This window comes from Festucalex cinctus, chromosome 2 (genome assembly GCF_051991245.1).
Source record: "Festucalex cinctus isolate MCC-2025b chromosome 2, RoL_Fcin_1.0, whole genome shotgun sequence".
In the NCBI taxonomy this organism is placed as follows: Eukaryota; Metazoa; Chordata; class Actinopteri; order Syngnathiformes; family Syngnathidae; genus Festucalex; species Festucalex cinctus.
Genome location: NC_135412.1, coordinates 38,715,001 through 38,735,515, shown reverse-complemented (window position 1 = coordinate 38,735,515; position 20,515 = coordinate 38,715,001). Strand labels below are relative to the sequence as shown.

The window sequence follows — 20,515 nt, the reverse complement described above, 5'->3', positions numbered from 1 at the left end:
GCCAACCAATACCCGAGTATGTATGTACATCAAAATTATATCAAGTTGTGAACAAACAAACACATTTAAGTGATAAAAGCCAACAAGAATGAAACCATAATTTCCTTGGCAGAGATAATGATTATTCTTTCACATTCAGCTATTACAAAGGATGTCATGTTGACTGTTAGATGACAGGAATATATTTTTATAGTTCTGTCTATCCGGTCAATGATTAGTATATATTTTTTTTTATGTAATAAAGGCTGAATGAAATGTTTTGTCAGTTTGATGTGTACAATAATTTCTAGCTACTGTGCGTGTGTGTCTGTCACAAGTGCATATGTGCATGAGTCATAGAATGGAGAAAGTGGACTGTAGGTGTGTGGCTTCTCAGATAGTGGCACACATGCAGACAAGGTTTCTTATCACACACAAATCATCCATTTGCCATTTTCGGGGGAAGAAACAAGACAAGAGCGTGACAGAGGCATACTGGGAGAAAAAAAAAGTGAAAGAGAAGGAAGATAAAATGTCAACCTGTCTGGCCTTTCAAGGCAATCACAGGCTGACTGACAAATTAATCTTCCTGTCATCGGAACATGGTCTCCAATTCTTGAACACAAATTCACTCCACCTTCATTCACTTTCCTCCATTTCATGCATATTCATTTTTTTTGTTTTTTATATTTAGACTCTCTCTAGTCTGGTCACAGCAACTCCAGCTTTATTTTCTGTCACATTTTGACCACCTTATCTTACAACATGTCTCCATCAGTCTGTCACAGCTACGGAGACGGCGAATTGGAAATCATCTCAATAGAAGCCTCATACAAGTGCGCGGTTTTTCCTTCCTTTCCTACAATGTGTCATGTTTTTATCAGTCACTGTCAGTGTCTTCCGCGTAGCTTTGGATGTGACACTGCAATACTGCAACAACAAAGCATTCCGCTTTTTGATCAACCATCAGCGATTGTGCTTCATATCACCATCTTCCCTGCAAACGTGTCAATGTTTCACGCAAAAAAATAGCGGCGGTTTCAGGGTTTTTCTCCAACCAAAACGGTGCAACGATGAGACGGTTTAAAAAGGCGGGAACAAGGTACTGAGAGTGCGAGTTCTCCAGAGAGGGAGGAGGGGATGGATGGAAGGTAAAAGGAGAAATGCTTACATGTTTCTCCCCTTCGATCCTCTTGTCAGCCTGTTGAACGGCCTCCAGGTACTTAAAATGCAACTCCATCAGTCGATCAACCTGGCGAGAAAAAGAAATTGAGGCGACGAGAAAGAAAGCGAGTGAGGCAGCGTACAAAAGCTAAATGGGAAAAAAAATAGGGAAAGAATGTGAGTGCAAAGAATGGAAAACGACAAATCAGAAATGAGGGAATTAAAATATCTGAGGAAATGGTGTTGGCATATACGTTGGATACATAAAAGTTTGCACACAGCCGATACCATACATTTTTTTTTTAAACTGACCACATTCAGTTTGTTTTCATTAAACCGGTGATTGTGGTACTTTTAGTTATGTGTTCAAGTACTGTATATTCCACAAGCCATTTTCAGTATGTCGTTCAATCTTGAATTTCCCCATTGTGGCGCTAAGACACACAAAAGCCTTAATTTGTCCATCATAGCGAAAATGACTTTTTAATGACAGATACAGAAGCTGAGGCTGCACAAAGGAGAAAAAAAATACAGAAGAAAAAAAAAAATCAAGAATACTGACCTTCTCACAGTCATTCTCTGTAAACTTGTTCAGGAGTCTGCTTCTTTGTTGGGACTTGAGATTTCTCAGCATGGAGGCAATAATTGAACAAACGTGCTCTACAAATCATGCAGAAGGAAAGGCAAAAGTTAACTGATTGTATTGTACCCTCCGATAAAAACACATGGCGTCAATGGATCTAATGGTAACAATAAATGAATAGAATACATTTCACTATACAACAATTCCTCCAAGTACAAAACTCCTTTTAAAAAGACGAATTCTCTATGAGACCGAATGCCTTCCTACTTACTAACACGTTGTACTGGCAGCTGACAATTTATATTATGATATCGAATAAACAATGTATTGGGCACACAGATACGGAACAACATGACTGTAAAATCTCTGGATATCCAGCGTGCGGGGAGAAAAATGTAATTGGACTTTTTCAACAAGAGGTCAATATTCTCACTCAACCAGGCTTTTCTGTTGCTAAGCAACAAGAGCACAGGAATCAATTCCATTTCTTCTTTTAAAAGAGGTTGTGTTTTTGTCAGTTGCCTTTGTGACCTGCAGCGTGCTTGCCCATGAGACCTAAAGTACTGACAGTCACCACCACAGAGTTCACATTAACAATTTAGTTTGACATTAAGGGAGGGAAAAATAACATAAAATAAGGGATGGTATTGTGATCATTTTGATACTCATTGACATTTGTTTATTGCTGAATGTGTGAATCTGAGAATAAAGCACAAGCAAGACTTTCTTGTTTATTTAGTATTGTCACAGACAGCGTTAACAGTCATCCCAGAGTGATATAGCTTGCTCGAAAAGTTCTCCATACGAAAGTTTTCTTCAGTGTTATGATGATACCTTGCTTTATTTTTTATAAAATATCCTGCTGGGAAAATCCTTTGAACCATGACCAGTTTGGTCAACTGTCATTTTGGGAGGGGGGAAAAAACCCCAACACAATTTATTCTGAGCGGTAATTGGTGTGGTCACCTTCACACACTGAACAGAATGCTATTGATCACATTTGACAGAAAGTTTCAAACTAAGCGCTGACCTCTGAGATTGGTGTAGGTGGAGAGCAGTAAGGGTACAAGCTAAGGGCAAGGCTGAGTAAAACAGTTTCCTAATCTGTCCTGAGACGAGCGTGTGATCAATACCTCATTTACGTGCTTTGCACAGAAGCGAGGAAGGTGGATAGGTAGGTACATCAAAGTAACACAATGAGAAGGTGGACAAATACATTTGTCTAGTCACAACACGCTCATATCAAATAGAACTGAGGCAGGACGTCAGCTGTGTGTGACACTGTATTCCACAATGCAGGGACCAAGGTGTGAAGTTTAACAACCAAAACTTGACTTCTATGTGTCTGTTCTATTGAAAATAGGGCTGCAACTCATGATTATTTTCATGATCAATTAATTTGTTGATTATTCAATCAATCGGATTAAAGAACACGCTTAAATTGTCATCCATTTATTGAAAAATGCATCATTATTTCAAGTTGACAATCTTGAAAATACACAAACAAACTGACGATGATGATTCAGTCACTGCTTTTCCACATGTCCATAATTTTCTTTACTGAGAACTACTTTCAAAACTTGAAAACATGCTTTTATCTCCAGCAGACTAGATTACTGTAACGGTCTTCTGACTGGACTCTCTCAAAAGAACAGGAGACAAGTGCAGCTCATTCAGAACGTTGCAGCTCGCGTTCTGACCAAAACAAAGAGATCAGAACATATTACTCCAGTACTTAAGGATTTACACTGGCTCCCAGTCAGCTGTAGAATCGATTTTAAAGTTCTGCTACTCGTCTATAAATCGCTAAATGGTTTGGGTCCTGAATATATCCAAGAAATGCTGATTGAGTACAAACCCAGTAGGGCTCTGAGATCTACAGACTTGGGCCAACTAGTGGAACCCAGAGTTCGAAGCAAACATGGTGAAGCTGCATTTAGCTATTATGCTGCACACAGATGCAATAGGCTACCAACAGAGGTGAAGTCAGCCCCGAGTGTAAATGCTTTTAAATCCAGGTTAAAAACTTTGCTTTTTTCTTATACCTTTGATGAGGGACTTTTAAACAGCTTTAATTAAGTGTTTTTTATTATTTTAAACTTCCTTATGTTAAATGTTTTAAAGTTTGTTGAATAATGTTTTAAGATTGTTATTGCTATTTTCATTTATTTTTCTTCCTCTGAATGTTAACTACTGTTTCTTGATGCTTATGTGTTGTCTTTCCTTGTGTAAAGCACACTGAGTTGCCTTGTGTATGAAATGTGCTATACAAATAAACTTGCCTTGCCCTGCCTTGAAAAATCACTTTTCCAATGCTCACAAGCTCTAGGAAGTGCTCAGTGTAAGCTTCTTTTTTATTCCAATTCATACCCGTATGCAAAATATCTCAAGTAGTCTGGTTTTACTGTTTGGCAGAAAATAAAGCACAATGACGTTCTGAACTGTAGGTGGTAATATTTCGTTGGGAGACACAAAAGGCACCAAGAATATTTGTAGCCTGGGGAAGAGTAATCAGCCTTTCAGCACCAGGGAAGTAAGAAGTTCAAGTGCAATCTCATTGTGACAGCAGACAGACTTAAATGTGCTCTCACAGAGGGGTCCTACAACCAACAGTACACAAATATATTGCTAGTTTGGGTTTTATTGTGTAAAAAAAAAAAAAAAATACATACAAAAAATAATATAATAATAATAATAATAATAATAATAATAATAAATTCTATAGAACTACCATAATATCTGCACACTGATCGCTACTTTTCTGTGACTTTCTTTCGCTTAAAAATTGAGTGATTATTTGTTCCTACTTTCAATTCCACTTTTGAAAGCATTTAACACAGGGGTGTCAAACTCATATTAGCTCAGGGGACGCATGGAGGAAAATATATTACTAAGTGGGGCAGATCAGTAAAATAATGGTATATAACTTAAAAAAAACAATTGCTGTCAATTATACGCAGATTTTTGCGATTTTTGGGCCAGCCCTAAATTACAGAGCTCAACTGTAATCTATTGTTAAAAAAAATAACGAATGTAAATGAAACGCGGCAGCACTTTGCCTGTATGAGTTCCAGACGTGTTAACACTGTGTTGCATAAATAGTTCCCAGAATGCATTGTGTGGCGCAGGTAATGACTTTATAAGGACGTTAATGTATTTGTGTTACCAGTAATTGAATTTGTGTCATATTTAACACGTTTATGTTGGTCTATGATTTAAGAAAAACTTGTATTTTTTTTTATACAAACCATAACTTTAAGTTGTATGTAAAATAATGACTTCCAGGACGATTCCATGTACAAGTTACATTACTCATCTGAGGACTGCTTGTGAAATTGCAAATTTATATATTTGATTGTGGCTGGCTTATTAATTGGTCTGATATTTTAAAAAAATTTCACTTTACAAAATCGTCTCACGGGCCGGATTAAACCGCTTTGCGGGCCTGATCCGGCCCGCGGGCCGTATGTTTGACACCCCTGATTTAACATTGTCAGATAAGTTGTAATTGACCCAAAAGTTAATTACAAAAGAAAACCCAAAACTTCTCACTGTATACCGAAAAGTTTAAACCACAATAATTATGTATTGCAGAAGAGCCAAAGTACCACGACACCACACACTGCAAACTTTGTTATAAATGCAGAGAAAAAAAATCATCAAACCTGGAAAAACGGTGTACTCTATGTTAAACTTTTCATTAACAACAAATGTGAGGGTGTATTTCATTAATAGAGCATGAGACTACAGACATGAAATATGATCAGTTCCCATCGGAAAAGGAAACTTAATTAAATGTGTCTTTACACAGGGATTTTCAGCAAATCCTTCTTTGTGTTAAATATGCGACTGTAATAGGATTAGGCAGAATCACAGCTTTGACAACACGGATAGCAATCATTCAAAACGCTATCTATATCAAAGCAACAGTATGACAAGAATGATAAAGGGGAGATTCGACTTGATTGTAAGCTTTCAACTGAGATATGCGACAAAAGATTTATGATCGAGGTCCAGGTGATACCTTAATCTTATCTGCTTTTGTCATCCACAGTTTAATATAATATAATACTGGCTAATATCAAAGATGAGATACAAGTGCTAAACTAATGAGATGGTAAGGGGGGGAAAAATGGCGTATAGTTTCTTTGTCAAGTATTGAGTGTGGTTCTATTTTGGTAAATGTGACCTATTCCAAATCCGACGGCTTCCTCCAGCCTGACTCTCAAGTTCCATTAGTAGGACACACACAATAAATTAGTTTTTTTCTGTGATGTGAAGGTTGTTGCCTATTTAAAGATGGAGGTTGTTGCTTTCATTAGAAGAAAGGGTGAGGAGGATGAAGTCATTTGTTGCTCTCAAAAGAACACATTCAAGAAACGTTTTTGTGACGGAGCTATGACTACTGAACCGATGACTTGTTTATTTCGGTTCCTGTGCACATGCATACACCATTAGCCATCTAAATATAACAACCCGGCTGCTACAAATTTCTATCCTCCTCTCGTTTCGTGACTAACGACAGAATATGCAAACTAATGATATGAAAGCGGAAAAAAGTTTGTGTCAAGAAAAGAATATTCATAAAGATTGCTGCAATTTATCATTGAAAACTTTCCTCTATCGCAGCACATTTAGAATGCCTATTTATTATGTCTGTGCGCTAATGCCTGTTCCTTTGCACTGCGTCAATTTCATAAAAGGATTTCATGGGGATCATGCTTGCACCAAGGTTTATGATGGACGGAGCAGTGGCAAGAAATGTAAGAAGGAAAGAATGCAGACAGTGAGGACGTCTTAATTACTTTTGACTTAGGTGTTTGATTAATTAATCTCTACAGTGTTAATATGGAGAAACTTTTGATTCTGAATGTTTTCAATTAGAACTCAAAACATTAAGAGTGCTCAGGTGTTGTGCTTGGACATGTCATTTATTACATAAAGTCTCATATGATTGTTTAAAATTATCACTATGATGGAGAGGTGATTTGTCCATGAATGCACCATAGTTTAGATGGGACACCTTCCAGCTATCCTCAACCCCGCACAAGCTGTACAGATGATTATATGAACGGATGGCGAGATGGATGGATAGCAATTTAATATAGAATGCTCTTCACATTGCTCAAAATTGCGGAATCCTCCCATCCATTTTCTATACTGCATTTCCTGTTCAGCGCCACGGCAGGGACTGAAGGGTATCCCAGGTGACATTGGGCAAATGGTCAATGTCACCCTGGTTTCCACTTGCCAGTCAATCGTACTGCATACAGCATATGTGGGAATCAATCAGACGTCAGCAGCATGAAAGTCAGCTATGTGCATTCATTGAAGCTCACTGAAAATATTTGGCAAAAAAAAACGATAATATTAGAGAAGAGATCAACATCTCCAGCTTTAATTCTGCTTACTTCCATCTGCATATGAAACACACTTTAGAAGACAGTGCCATATGTTTGAATTGAGAAGTCCAAACAGTGCATAGACAAGTTGAATGAACTAATGAGACAAAGACGGGGAAAGTTTTGAGAAAGATAAGAACTGCTCATAATCCCAAACATAGAAGCTCATATATGGAAGAAACACGATTCAGTGTCTTCTGGGATGGCTAACTAATCTTCAATGGATAACAAGTGAATTTAGAAGACTATACAGAAATAAAATACAGTACAATCCCAGAGCAACAAAGAGCTCATTGGGAGTAAGAAGTGACAGCTTTTAGACTGGAGAAGTCAACCTCCATACTTAAACCTAATAGATCATGTATTTTGCCTCCTGGAGAGGAAATCCAAAAGAATAGTTTGGTGATGGTGGATTTAACATCATGTTATATTAAATCTTTTTGTAAAAAAAAATGTCTCTTTTATTCATATATTATGCATTATTATCACAACACCGGTGATTTCCCAGGGTGGAAACTCATGTTATTGCTTGCAGGTTTTAGTGTGTCTTAGTTTACAACTGGGATGTTCTAGATAAGATGGGATTTACAATAAAAAGCTTTTGATACCCAACTAGTTAGTTGTTAATAAATAAGGCTGGTAAAACTCCCATGGGGGTACAATGGAAAAGGGAGGTGAAACAATTTAAGAAAAACGAAACCAAAAATACTTTTAAACTTGCTATGTTAACGAGTTATATTAAGGTCAAGCCTGGTATGAATGAAGTGAGTGGAGAATATAGCCTCTGGAAAAATCAGCTAGTAAATGAGCGAGTATTAAAAGGCATGGCCAGCTGTTTAAGTTCGAGGAGAGGCGTTTCAGTTTAAGACGAGGCTCAATTTGCTACATTCTGAACATCTTTGGAATGCTGGCTCTAGATCAGGAGTGTCCAAACTACGGCCCTCGGGCCGCAGTTTTTAATTGGCCCGCAAGAATTTTCAAAAAAAATAATAGAATATGGCCCACACTTCAACTTTTGCCTGAGTGTATTGCACTTCTCAGTTTTAACACCAGGGGGAGCTACTGTCGATCAAGGCAGTTGCTCCAGCAAAAAGGACAATCAGAGAAGAAATTTACCCCAAATTAAAAGACCACAGCAGCTGGATGGCCCGATTGACATACCCAGCGCAGCTGATACTCACCAGAATAATTTACTAAAATTATATGCACTCCTGTTATTAAGTCCAGTTCAGTCTGTTAATGTTGATAACCGTTTCAAACGAACGTTAATAGGTGTGTTGCTAACCCTAATAACTTAAATAACAAGCTTGAAATTTAGCCGTCCCATTTTCCACTGTTTTTTCTCTGTACTGTAAATCTTCTGTCTAAGAAGAAATCTGAGGCTGCTGTTCTGAGAATGAGCTACCAAAGCTTTTTATGAATAAATCAGTTAAGATCCATGTATGGAAAGCTGTGATGAGGGCAGTTTTGTTTTTAATTATATTCAACAATATAACATGTTTGTCCACTTTTAATTGATTTTTCTCACTTTAATATACTAAAGTTAAGGCTATATACCTTATACCTACCTAGTTTCTAATAAGTGGCCCAGTCCCTTCTATATTTTTATGCATGTGGCCCTCAGTGAAAAGTTTGGACACCCCTGCTCTAGATAAACCTTCAATTGGAGATCTTTGCAGCCCCCTGCTAAAAAATGGTTAAGCAACAAAGGCCACTAAAACATTATTTTGTCGTAATTAGTGACTGACCTTCATGCTCTTTCTCAGAAGTACCGGAACTCCTCATCTTTTTGGGAGTTTTCATGAAAAGTGGAAAGATGGTTCGCAAACCGAGGATGTCCACAAACTTGTGGCAGTTATCTGCTCCCTCTGGTCCTATCATCCCATGATCCAGAACCTTGAGTGAGCTGGTCCGGGACATTTTCTTTTCCCTATAATAAACACAGGAAAAGCAAGCTGCTGTTTATTGCCATTAAATGTTACAGCAGGGTGTTGACTTCAAATCCAGACTTCAAAATACAAGCAGTTATTTTCTTATGGTATATAGTTAAAAAGTTTAATGAAAAAAGTATTCCCGCATATACACTGCAGTTCCCAAAATAAATCAAACACAAACATGCAATTTATACGATTATAATAGCAGCAAGATATGAGTGTTAAGTATTTCTCTTTTCAGTGCATGCCTTCTCACAGGAAATGTAGCCGTTTGTCTTCCTGCGTTGCCACAAATGACAGATGACAGTATTTATCTTAGAGTAGGGGGACATATTTCAGGCTTGAGTATGGTTCTCCTGACAGAAACATTAGGTATGATGGATGGTCGGGTAGGCCAGGGGTGGAGCAATATAAAGCACACTTTCCCATGGGGAAGTAGCCTATTCACTTGCTTGACACTTGACTTAAAACCTTTGGGTGTCAACAACAATATGGTTTTGACCCCACAAATTGACTGTGAGTATCCATTACACAACAGCATAGGCAAAATTAACGCTTCCATTCAAGAGCTTGAACAACCACATACTAACCTATTTTACTATTTTCTTTTAACTGCCAGGGATTAAATGTCACTGGCCCTAATTTAAAAAATGGATGGAACTGGAAATGGATGGAAAAAAAGACATCTTTTAAAGTGGCATGCATTCATAAAGTCTCAACCAAACGTTTGAAGCACGCCATAATCAAAGTAACGGTGGTTGCAATACGTGCAGGACTTGGTCAAACATTAACTCTCACCGAAGCATGAGATTCATTAGCTGAAGACCCTCCCCTTTGAGGAAACGGTCCCGATTGGCTGGCAGCATTAGGCAGGAACACAGTGCATCAAAGAGATTCTCCATCATCTCTTGCTCCTCCACTGTGGATGGATTGTGACGTTTAAACACCTACAAGATTTAAAAGTACAGAAAACAATGATCAATAGAAGATATCCGTGCACTGACCTGCATTAAATGTGGATTATTTGTGTTAAGTCTTTCCACGAGTCTTATTTATTTTTCTCCCCATCAAACAGCACTGATTCAAAAAGATTACACAAAAATAGAACTTTTTTTTTATTTTATTTTTTATTTCACCATGAGGGTGTTGGCCAATGTAACGAAACAAATTTTACCTCAAAAAAAGGCCGAGACTTCTTGTTGTGTATTCAAAATATACTAATAATTATTATCATTGCAAAGACAAATTAAACAAATGGGAACCTGCTCTGCTTTGTGCGGGCCAGAGGTGGGCACTTCCGTCGATCGTCAATTCCCGTCAATGGCAATGCCCACCTTTCGCCAAGTGCTTAAAGGGATAGTTCGGATTTTTTGACATAAATCTCTATTTCATCCTCACCTCCAGTGTGTGCGATCATCACTGACTTACCCCTGACAGAATTCTGTGACACGAGTTCTGGTCCGGTGTTGGACGAGAGGAAAATAGTCCATCAAGCTGGCTGGGAAATAAAGGCGTTTTTCTTCTAAAACCAATTTGTGTTCAAAATAATGATACATTTGCATCACAATACTCTTTTCTGAAAAAAGTCAGACGCCATTACCGCCAGGCACTACTTTTTTGTTCGTTCGTATCACTGTGCGGCGCCTCGCATGCAGCTGATAATCTACAAGTTGTTTGTCTTTTCGAAAGCGGAATGATCAACTGTCTGCAGCGCGTCAATTAGCTGTCTACAGAGCGACGCGCAGTGATACGAACGAACAGAAAAGTAGTGCCTGGCGGTAATGGCGTCTGACTTTTTTTTCCAGAAAAGAGTATTGTGATGCAAATGTATCACTCTTTTGAACACTAATTGTTTTTAGAAGAAAAACGCTTTATTTCCAAGACCCCAGCCAGCTTGCTGGACTATTTTCCTCTCGTCCAACACCGGACCAGAACTCGTGTCACAGAACGCTGTCAGGGGTACGTCAGTGATGATCACACAAACTGGAGGTGAGGATGAAATAGAGATTCATGTAAAAAAAAATCTGAACTATCCCTTGAAAGTGCGAAACTTTGCCAAAAAGTGGGCATCGTCATTGACGGGAATTGACAATCGACAGAAGTGCCCGCACTCTGCTTTTATTTACGTTTTGTGCAATGTCACAACTTAATTTGAATTGGGGTTTGGGCCGATGGAAAAGCATCACGAGCAAATAGAGCCAAGTAAGTATGGTGCTGTTCAAACAAGACATTACAAATTAATAGTACTGTACTACAAATACGATCCCATCAGATTCATGTGGTTGTATTAAAATGAGGGTCTGGGGACAATACTGTCAAAGGAAAGACTGATTTTTTTCCCCAAACAATAATGAGGATAACGGGCAAGTATTATATCGGGTTATGAATGCACAAGAAAAGCAATCATCTCAAAAAGTGTTTTACAGATAGTTGCTGCAGTAACACATCAATGCCATCCAGTTCCCCCAAGAGTTCTCTCGTGCCTGTGGAAGAGAGAATGAAAAAGTGAGTGAGAGAAGGAAAAGATCAAACGTTACACTTTTGAAATGATGGCCCTTATTCGCCACTGACAAGTCTCTCTCCTTCCACCTTAAATGAATTTAAAGTTAAGAATACGTCAGGATTGCGTTGTGTATGTGTTGTACTATTAATGAGAAACTTTCATTGGCCTGACACCTGAGATTTGACAAGTGAGAAGGAGTAATAAAATGGAAAACACAGCAGACAATGCGAGACAGAATGAAAAAAAAAAATGTATGAAATTGCGAGATTAATAGAAAAGTGGTGGCGCAAATATGATAAAGCAGTGATGGGACAAAATGATAAAAAGTGGAAACATGAGGGTGGAATTTTAAAAAGGGCATCTATTGTGAGACATCATCAGGAGAGGTAATTAAAAAGAGATGAGGTGCTGTGGAACATCATTGTGAGCCATATATGATTCGCTATGGCACACTTACTGTCATTGTTTTGCAAAAGGATGGCCAGAATTTCACTGCAGTACTGCTTGTTAGCATCAAAAGGCATCTTTGCCTAAAAGAAAACAGTGAGAAAACTGCAATTAGCTCTCACCTTATACAGCTTTTAATTTCATAACTTTCGTAAATTCAAAGACAGGGAACCTTGGTTCTGCTTCTAAGAATACTCGCACTATCAAGGTGCTACATTTAATTTCCAAATGCATTCTAATTACTGTAACAAATGGAAAAAAAGTGCATGTGTCACTTATACAATTGTTAGGAGAACTTACTACATACAGGCTGTATGACAAATATGGATATACGGTGTTCCCCCGTTAAAAGTTACATTTATTACCAGCGAAAAGTGATGGAACACTGTACTGCTGTTTCTGAGAACCAATCTTTCATTTATTTAATTTCTTGATTTTTTTATTTATTTTTTATTTTTTTACAGTTTGATATTTATCTTAATCATTTATACTGAAGTATTATCGATTTGCTTTTGTGTCAGGACATTTATTTTGATGAATAATCCTGGACATCAAAGGTATGGTTCATTTTCCAAAGCAAAATGTTTGGTAAAGTTATTCATATTTAGTTCAATACATATTTATCTTTATTACCATATTTTTCATATTTTCAGACTACTCTGCATACGGCATACCAGGTTTTTTTTTTTTTTTTTTTTTTTTTTTTTTTTTTAAAGTATCCTCAAGAAGAAAATAAACATTTGTCGCTCCGGAGCATGTCTCACTCACATTTTGTGGGAAAATTAACAGTACAGCTCGGACTCTCATTCAAAATCTCTGTTCTCTAATTGTGTTGACGCAACAAACAACCACAAACCCTTTTTTGAGACGAATTTAGATAACCTTCTTGCCCCTAAAACTATGGAACCAACACAGAATTAATGATGATACAGCTTCATGATCTATGATCCTCAATAATGCTGGTCCAGAATAAAAAAAAAACCCTCACTGCAACTAGAATAAATATAGATGATGGTAGGAACTGCTGTTTGTCACATATTGGTTGGAGATGCAAAGCATATGGCATCACTTTTGGTACTTAATTAAAAATAATAATGATAATAATAATAATAATAATAATAGTAATAATAATAATAAATGTTTTATTTCCTGCACGTTTGCAGTGAGTGAATAAGACTGGTTTAGCTTCTTAGTAGATGAGTCAAAATTAATCAACAAATAGATCAGCAAATTAATCAACAATTATATGATCGATTATTTTAATTGTTTAACAAAAAAAATATTAAAATCCTCTGATTTCAGCCTCACAGAATTAAATATTCTCTGATTTCTGTAATTTCATGAAAGCTAACTGATGTTTTGTGTTTAATCAAAATAAGACAACCTGTGCTTTCATTGGTAAATAAACAGTAAGCATAAAAAATAGATATATTTCAAGATATTGTAATGCAAAATACTTTATTCAATGGAATAATCAAAAGAATAATCAAATCTAAAAGCATATAATAGTGACAGCCCTACTTCTTACCTTAATTCTCTTAAGCAGCCATTGCATGAGTCCCTGCTGAGCCGCTTCTGTGCACAGGCCCGGTCTAAACTCAGTCATATTTTCTATAATGGCTGAGGGACACAAACACCAATGCTGTTGTCATCATTCAGCTACTGGTAGCTGTGAAATAACTGCATAACTGTAAAGTGCTAGATACGTTTTGGTGCCGATCCTATAAAGAATATCTAGCAGCAGCCAGGACTTCTTGCCTACTGCTACCTCACAGTGTCACAGATGAGCTGCACACAGTGTGATATGCAGCTGTGTTTTTTTCTCAGCCTGTCTTGCGATATCACACTCACAATGTGAAGGCAGGCTTTGTCAAAGAAACATATCCATCCTATACATATCTCACATCTGTCCTAGGCTGTAAAAAATGATCATCTCTCGTCTGTAGCAGCAACAAGTGTCTGGCAGTTTTAGGATGATGTATCTCCTACTGTATATGCCACAAATTCCTCCTCCTTCAACAGAAGTCCACAGAGTGATTCCGAAGGATACTAATGAAGGGATACAACGGCGTGTTGATATTGAAAGGTTTGTCTGGGTTTGGTCCCAGTTCCCTCTTCGACTATGATTAGAAAGAAGCTGCTGCCACATGATATCTTCATCAGAGCGTACTGCCGCAGAAGGGGACAGACAGAGAGCGATAATGTGGAATTGTGATGAGGGAAGGGAATACAAACGAATGAAAAGGAGAGGAAGGGAGGCAGAGGTAGAACAGAAGGGAGCGTGGGGCACAAGCAGACCGCGAATATGATGAATGAAGAAATAAGAACCAAATAAATAAACAATCAATACAGAAAATTCTACATGAAAAGAGATGAGACAAAGGCAAAATACAAATGAGTACCCAACTGGGGAGAAGGGGCTCCTGGCGACTGAGCCAGGGAAAGCAAAGCGAGGTAGAGGCCTTTATCGGGGATTCAAACGGACCAGACAGACAGTCAGTCCTCCTGGAGGACAGCGGGCTCAGAGCAGAGAGCAGACAAAAGGCTTATTGAAGCTAGGAGAGCTCCCTCCATAACGCGCGCGTGCAAACAGAGGCACACACTTGAATAGACTATACACAGGCGCTGCTCCCCCGACACGCATCTGGAGCCAAACGCGCACACGCGCGCGCATGCACACCTCAACAGCTCTCCTGTGACTCGGCCTCAATCTGGCGGCAAAGAAAAGAATCATCTCAGTGGAGTCATTCGCAAGGAAAAAGAGCTGAGAGGCAGAAAAAGTTTGGAGTCATGTCAGGCTAAATGCAGACAAGGACTTGGCAAACTATGTGATGACCCGTACCCACCTTTAGGTCACGTAGATGTTATATGCGACACCCAAGATGAGAATCTTGGGTGTCACATATAACATCCCGTTAAAAGATATCCTTGCATTATCTTGCACTATTTTTATTTGGGTTCGGTACCCGGACTCTTAGAAACATCAATTAAGTCGCATATAGTTAGTTTTGCTACACTTATTTTAAAAGAACAACCAGCCTTAATGAGGAGTATGATGAAAAGAAGTGCATAAGGAAGAAGATACACCTGAGGTTATTAGGGGTGTACTCAAAAAAAAATCGATACGGCAATATATCATTGCGGGCCTCATTACAATACACATATCGATACGCAGGCGTCAGAATTGATATTGCTCATTAACTTTAAATAGGCAGTTAACGTTTGTCTTTGCAGCTTGCATTGTACCTAAGAAATAAAAACCAGCAGCATCTTTGAAGTTAATTGCCTTCAATTAATGCAAAAATAGCTCACCAGTGATTGGACAATGTCTTGCTAAGAAAAATTAAAGCAGAGGAAGAATATCAACATTTATTTACTTATAAACTTAACATGGCACGTGTGTCTTAATGTACCAGTTTTCCTATATTTTGTTTAAAAAAACGAAAGCGAATGTGTTACATGAAAAAATGCTGTTTTTATTTCACCAAATATTTCAAATAAGCACATTTTAGAGCTGTAATTGTAATACTTTGCTATTTTTATTCATATCGGCTCATGCCTATTAATAATTTTTCCCGTTGTGTCTGTGAATACTGCTCGTTTCTCTGCAGTGCATGCACATTTAGACCAGGCATGCCGCTTGGTGGTAAACCAGAAGAGCTACTAACAAAAACTTTTTTGTCATCCAGCATAATAAACATATACTTTAGGTATACATATGACTGTTATTATAAAATGCAAGTAAATGAATGTGAAATATCGGGATACGTATCGCCTTGAAGATCAAGTATTGGGATACATATGCATCCCCTGTATCGTGACCCCTGTATCATGATATGTATCGTATCGTGACCCCTGTATCGTGGTACGTATCGTATCGTGACCCCTGTATCGTGATACGTATCGTATCGTGAGGTTGGCAGCAATACCCAGCCCTAGAGGTTATAGACTCCAACAGCACCTGTCACTATACACACTGTCAATGACTATCAGAGTAGAAGTATATTAGGGATGGGCATAATAGTTGATGAGTTCAGTGATTAGGAATCAATAAGAATTCAGTTCAATCTCAACCTTTGGGGCAAACTTGAAAGCACAATTTTGTCGATTCAGTCTCAACATCAACCTAATATCAGCTGAAGAAAATTGAGCTATCCCATCCTCTTGCCTTACTCCTCTTCAATACGACAATAGCACCATAACAAACATTAAGTATTGTTTGCCACCAAAAATTAATTCTCGTCTAAAATTGGTGACTTTCTTTTCTATACTTTGCGTAAAATGAATTTGAAATTCTGAACAAACAGAAGGCCAGGCAAGATTCGATAAAAAAGTTCTGGTGTATGTGTTGTGAGTGTAGCATGTGAGAAGAATGTTCTCCATTTTTGAAAAGTAATGGAAGAAAGGCTCATTTTCTTGGAAAGGAAACTTGTAAGTCCTTACCCAGTGTGTTAAAGACACCATCGGCTTCCTCTTTAACCTGCTCATCCAGTCGCTCCATATTCTGCACCAGTAACGCGACCACCTGGCCCTCCAGCTACACACAGAAAATTGAGTTTTGGTCAACAATTGAATATTCCAGTCTGTCAGTCATATTTCTTAAACATTTTCACTTCATCCAAAAGTCTAGGACTGTTGAAAACTCATTTGTTTTTCTTTTGTTTTGTTTTTTTGTACAAAAAAAATATGACAGGGTTCTTGACTGCCTTTAAAAGGTGGCATTTTGCCTATCAAATCTGAATCAGTACAAGTACATTTTTATCTACTCGTGCCTGTGGAACTAGTAATTGCTTTTTGTTGCTGACAAACTTCTACTCCACAATTCAGACCATTTATCAGTAATATAGTGAATATGAGTGGAGAGAGTATTTATATCGTGCCACAGGGGGCCACAGTCCTTCTCTCAAACAAAACATTCACTGCCTTTGACAAGTATACTTGTCAATTATATATTTTTTTAGAGCGGGGCTAGATGGGGGAGAATCTGATGATGCTGCACTGTAAATGTCATACTTGGAAACAACTTCACTGATGTATAACCACCAGTAGATGACATCACAACCTCATTTTATGCAAAATAAGCTCAGCTTGAGAGTTCATAGGAGTAATGGCTGCCTTTTGCGCAACCTACATTTTTCTACTGTCGATTATAAAAGAACGAGAAAAGACAAAATGAACAGAGTCTAATTCTGTCATTTGGCAGATTGGGTTTATATATAATTACTAGAAAATGCCATTTCTGGAGAAATGGCGTGTGAAGGCTGGAGAGCTGAATGAATACCTGTGGAATGATTTGGAATAATGTTGAATGATGTTGAATGATATTGAATGATAATGAATGGTGTTGAATGATACTTAATTATATTGAATGGTGATGAATGATATTGAATGGTGTTGAATGATATTGAATGGTGTTGAATGGAAAGTGTAGAATGTGGGAATAATCGGCTCCGAAATCGGAAATTGTGAATTTTGGAACTGAAAAGCTGGAAGAGCTCATGGCGTGAATTACTGGAATAGATTGAAGTTGGAATAAAGTAAATCGGATGAATAATGTGGAAGTAAATGGAAAATGTATAATGTGGGAATAATCGGCTACGAAATCGGAAATTGTGAATTTTGGAACTGAAAAGCTGGAATGGATCATAGCATGAAATACTGGAATGTACTGAAGTTGGAATGAAGTAAATCGGATGAATAATGTGGAAGTAAGTAGAAAGTGTAGAATGTGGGAATAAACGGCTACGAAATGGGAAATTGTGAATTTTGGAACTGAAAAGCTGGAATAGCTCATAGAATGAAATACTGGAATGTACTGAAGTTGGAATGAAGTAAATAGGATGAATAATGTGGAATTAAATAGAAAGTGTAGAATGTGGGAATAATCGACAACGAAATCGGGAATTGTGAATTTTGGAACTGAAAATCTGGAAGAGCTCATGGCGTGAATTACTGGAATATATTGAAGTTGTAATGAAGTAAATCGGATGAATAATGTGGAAGTAAATGGAAAATATAGAATGTGGGAATAATCGACTACGCAATCGGAAATTGTGAATTTTGGAACTGAGAAGCTGGAAGAGCTCATGGCGTGAATTACTGGAATATATATTGAAGTTGGAATGAAGTAAATCGGATGAATAATGTGGAAGTAAATGGAAAATGTATAATGTGTGAATAATCGGCTACGAAATCGGAAATTGTGAATTTTGGAACTGAAAAGTTGGAATCACTCATAGCATGAAATACTGGAATGTACTGAAGTTAGAATGAAGTAAATCGGATGAATAATGTGGAAGTAAATGGAAAAGTATAATGTGGGAATAATCGGTTATGAAATCGGAAATTGTGAATTTTGGAACGGAAAAGCTGGAATAACTCATAGCATGAAATACTGGAATGTACTGAAGTTGGACTGAAGTAAATCAGATGAATAATGTGGAAGTAAATAGAAAGTGTAGAATGTGGGAATAATCGGCTACGAAATCGGAAATTGTGGGTAAACGGTGACTATTTGGAATAAACAAAATGCACCCAAGCATGTCATGAATATTTGGAACATGTTAAAATTGGAATGGCGAAAATCGGATGAATTATGTGGAAGTAGTTACACGTCAAAAAAAGTGGGCGGAATAAGTAGAAGAAGAAGTAGAAGAAGTAGAAGAAGTAGAAGAAGAAGAAGAAGAAGAAGAAGAAGAAGAAGAAGAAGAAGAAGAAGAAGAAAAGAAAGAAAGAAAGAAAGAATAACATATCCTTCACACAATTAGACATAATATCGTGCGGGTATTGATAATTTTGAAATTTTCTAAAATGGGAATGAGTTGAAACACTGCAAGAAATATATAACTTGCCAAAGGAGTACATTTTCATATACGTATTTGGAAGAAGGTAATTAAGGTCAGAACTTGTGGAAACGAGCATGTGTAATTAGTCAAGATTGGAGACTGATAATCAAACAAAGCTCACAGGGTGCCGTCTGGCTGAATAAAAGTACTATTACACACAAAGGAGACAGACAGTCCACACTGATTTATGAGCCACCAGGGACGGTCAGGGATCTTTTTGATTCATTTTATCAAGGGTACCACCTGGCCTTCTAGCAACAAGGACAGAGGACTTGGAGGCATTACAGCAAGTGGAGAGACAAATGGGTCCAACCAAACCTTGCTGTCCTCAAACAGTCTCGCCTGAAGGATGCTGTAAAGAGGAGCCGGGTTTATATCGCTCCATTGCCCAGTAAATGGACTGCATTTTTATGTCATAGTTATTCCCTTTGGAGTGTTGAAAAGCAACCCGCATTATTGTCTTAAACAATATCACATCAAGCCAACAAGCCAATTCATAACAACAAACAGCAGTTTGGGAGGCCTGTCATCTTTGCTGTTTTTGGATGATGTAGTCTTGTCAGCCTCACCAGACCAGGGAAACTGCCTGAGAAGAGAGAACCCGTTCGCACTTCTCAGTATCCCCAAATTTGAGGTCATGGCTATCAAAGGGAAGTAGGGTCCGACGGATTAACCAGCCGCTGATTATAAGCGGACGATTATTGGCCTTCAAACATCGGCCAAAACAATGGGCTAATTGGGCCAAATTATTATTATTTTCCCCTACAACTACGTTATTATTTTCCCCTTAAAACGTTATCGAAGAAAACTTTAAGTTTCCGACGATGTTAAAGTAACCTGAATGCACAATTTTGCTTGCGTAGCATTAGCAACTAGCAAGTGTGTAGCGTATGTTATTCTGTTGTCCTTAAGCGTTCTTTAAGCTGTTTAATGACATGTCAGCTGGAGTTAACTGTAAAACTAAAACACACGACGTTAAGAATTACATTCACTGTATATTTAAAGACAAAACATGCTTCATTTTTAAAACATCGCTAGCCTAGTGGGGTAATTTTATGCATGACATATATTTTTAAATAATCGGCAGACTAATCGGTAATCAGTATTTTTTTTCCTGCCAAAAATCGGTATCGGCATTAGCCTCAAAAAATGCATATCAGTCGGGCCGTATCGTGATGCTCTAAAAAATGTGAAGGAGTTATAACTACTGTATAAAGTATCTAAGGGTTTTATTTGCAAATGGACGAAGAATGGAGCGTCAGCAGTGGATGTATTGGTGCAGTATTTTTACTAGTGATGCAGTTGCAACACTGGTCTCATGTTCAAAACTGAACCATAATAAGGCTGCTATATGTTTCTACTCTGGTCACAAGTCCTGGGGGCAGCGGAAAATACAAGGTCCAACGTTTACAATAAGTGGTAGAGTTTCAGGTTCGCTAGAGATATTCACAGATAAATTCTACAACAAAAATAACCGCAGCAAGTGCTGTGTGCTGAGTTTTATCAATAAGTAACAGAAACAGCATTCCTCTCACTCTTGTAATCCACTATTTTTTTTTTTATATGTGTGGTTTTCATTTTCTTCCTATTCCACTATTATGCTCCACTCTATCACAGGGATGACGATTCGCTGTGCATCAATCATGGGGCAGCGGTGT

At 37.8% G+C, this 20,515-nt stretch overlaps 1 protein-coding gene across 1 annotated transcript in view; it reads right to left on the bottom strand.

Annotated features, from left to right (window-relative positions):
• ctnnbl1 (catenin, beta like 1) overlaps positions 1 to 20,515 on the bottom strand; it is a 36,865-nt gene that overhangs the window by 10,876 nt on the left and 5,474 nt on the right. The window contains exons 6-13 of the mRNA XM_077515005.1: positions 16,456 to 16,549; positions 13,541 to 13,632; positions 12,023 to 12,095; positions 11,487 to 11,545; positions 9,861 to 10,009; positions 8,877 to 9,058; positions 1,706 to 1,803; positions 1,151 to 1,231 (exon numbers count right to left, since the gene is read on the bottom strand). Coding sequence (XP_077371131.1) covers positions 1,151 to 1,231; positions 1,706 to 1,803; positions 8,877 to 9,058; positions 9,861 to 10,009; positions 11,487 to 11,545; positions 12,023 to 12,095; positions 13,541 to 13,632; positions 16,456 to 16,549 — 828 coding nt within the window. The remainder of the gene's footprint in view (positions 1 to 1,150; positions 1,232 to 1,705; positions 1,804 to 8,876; positions 9,059 to 9,860; positions 10,010 to 11,486; positions 11,546 to 12,022; positions 12,096 to 13,540; positions 13,633 to 16,455; positions 16,550 to 20,515) is intronic.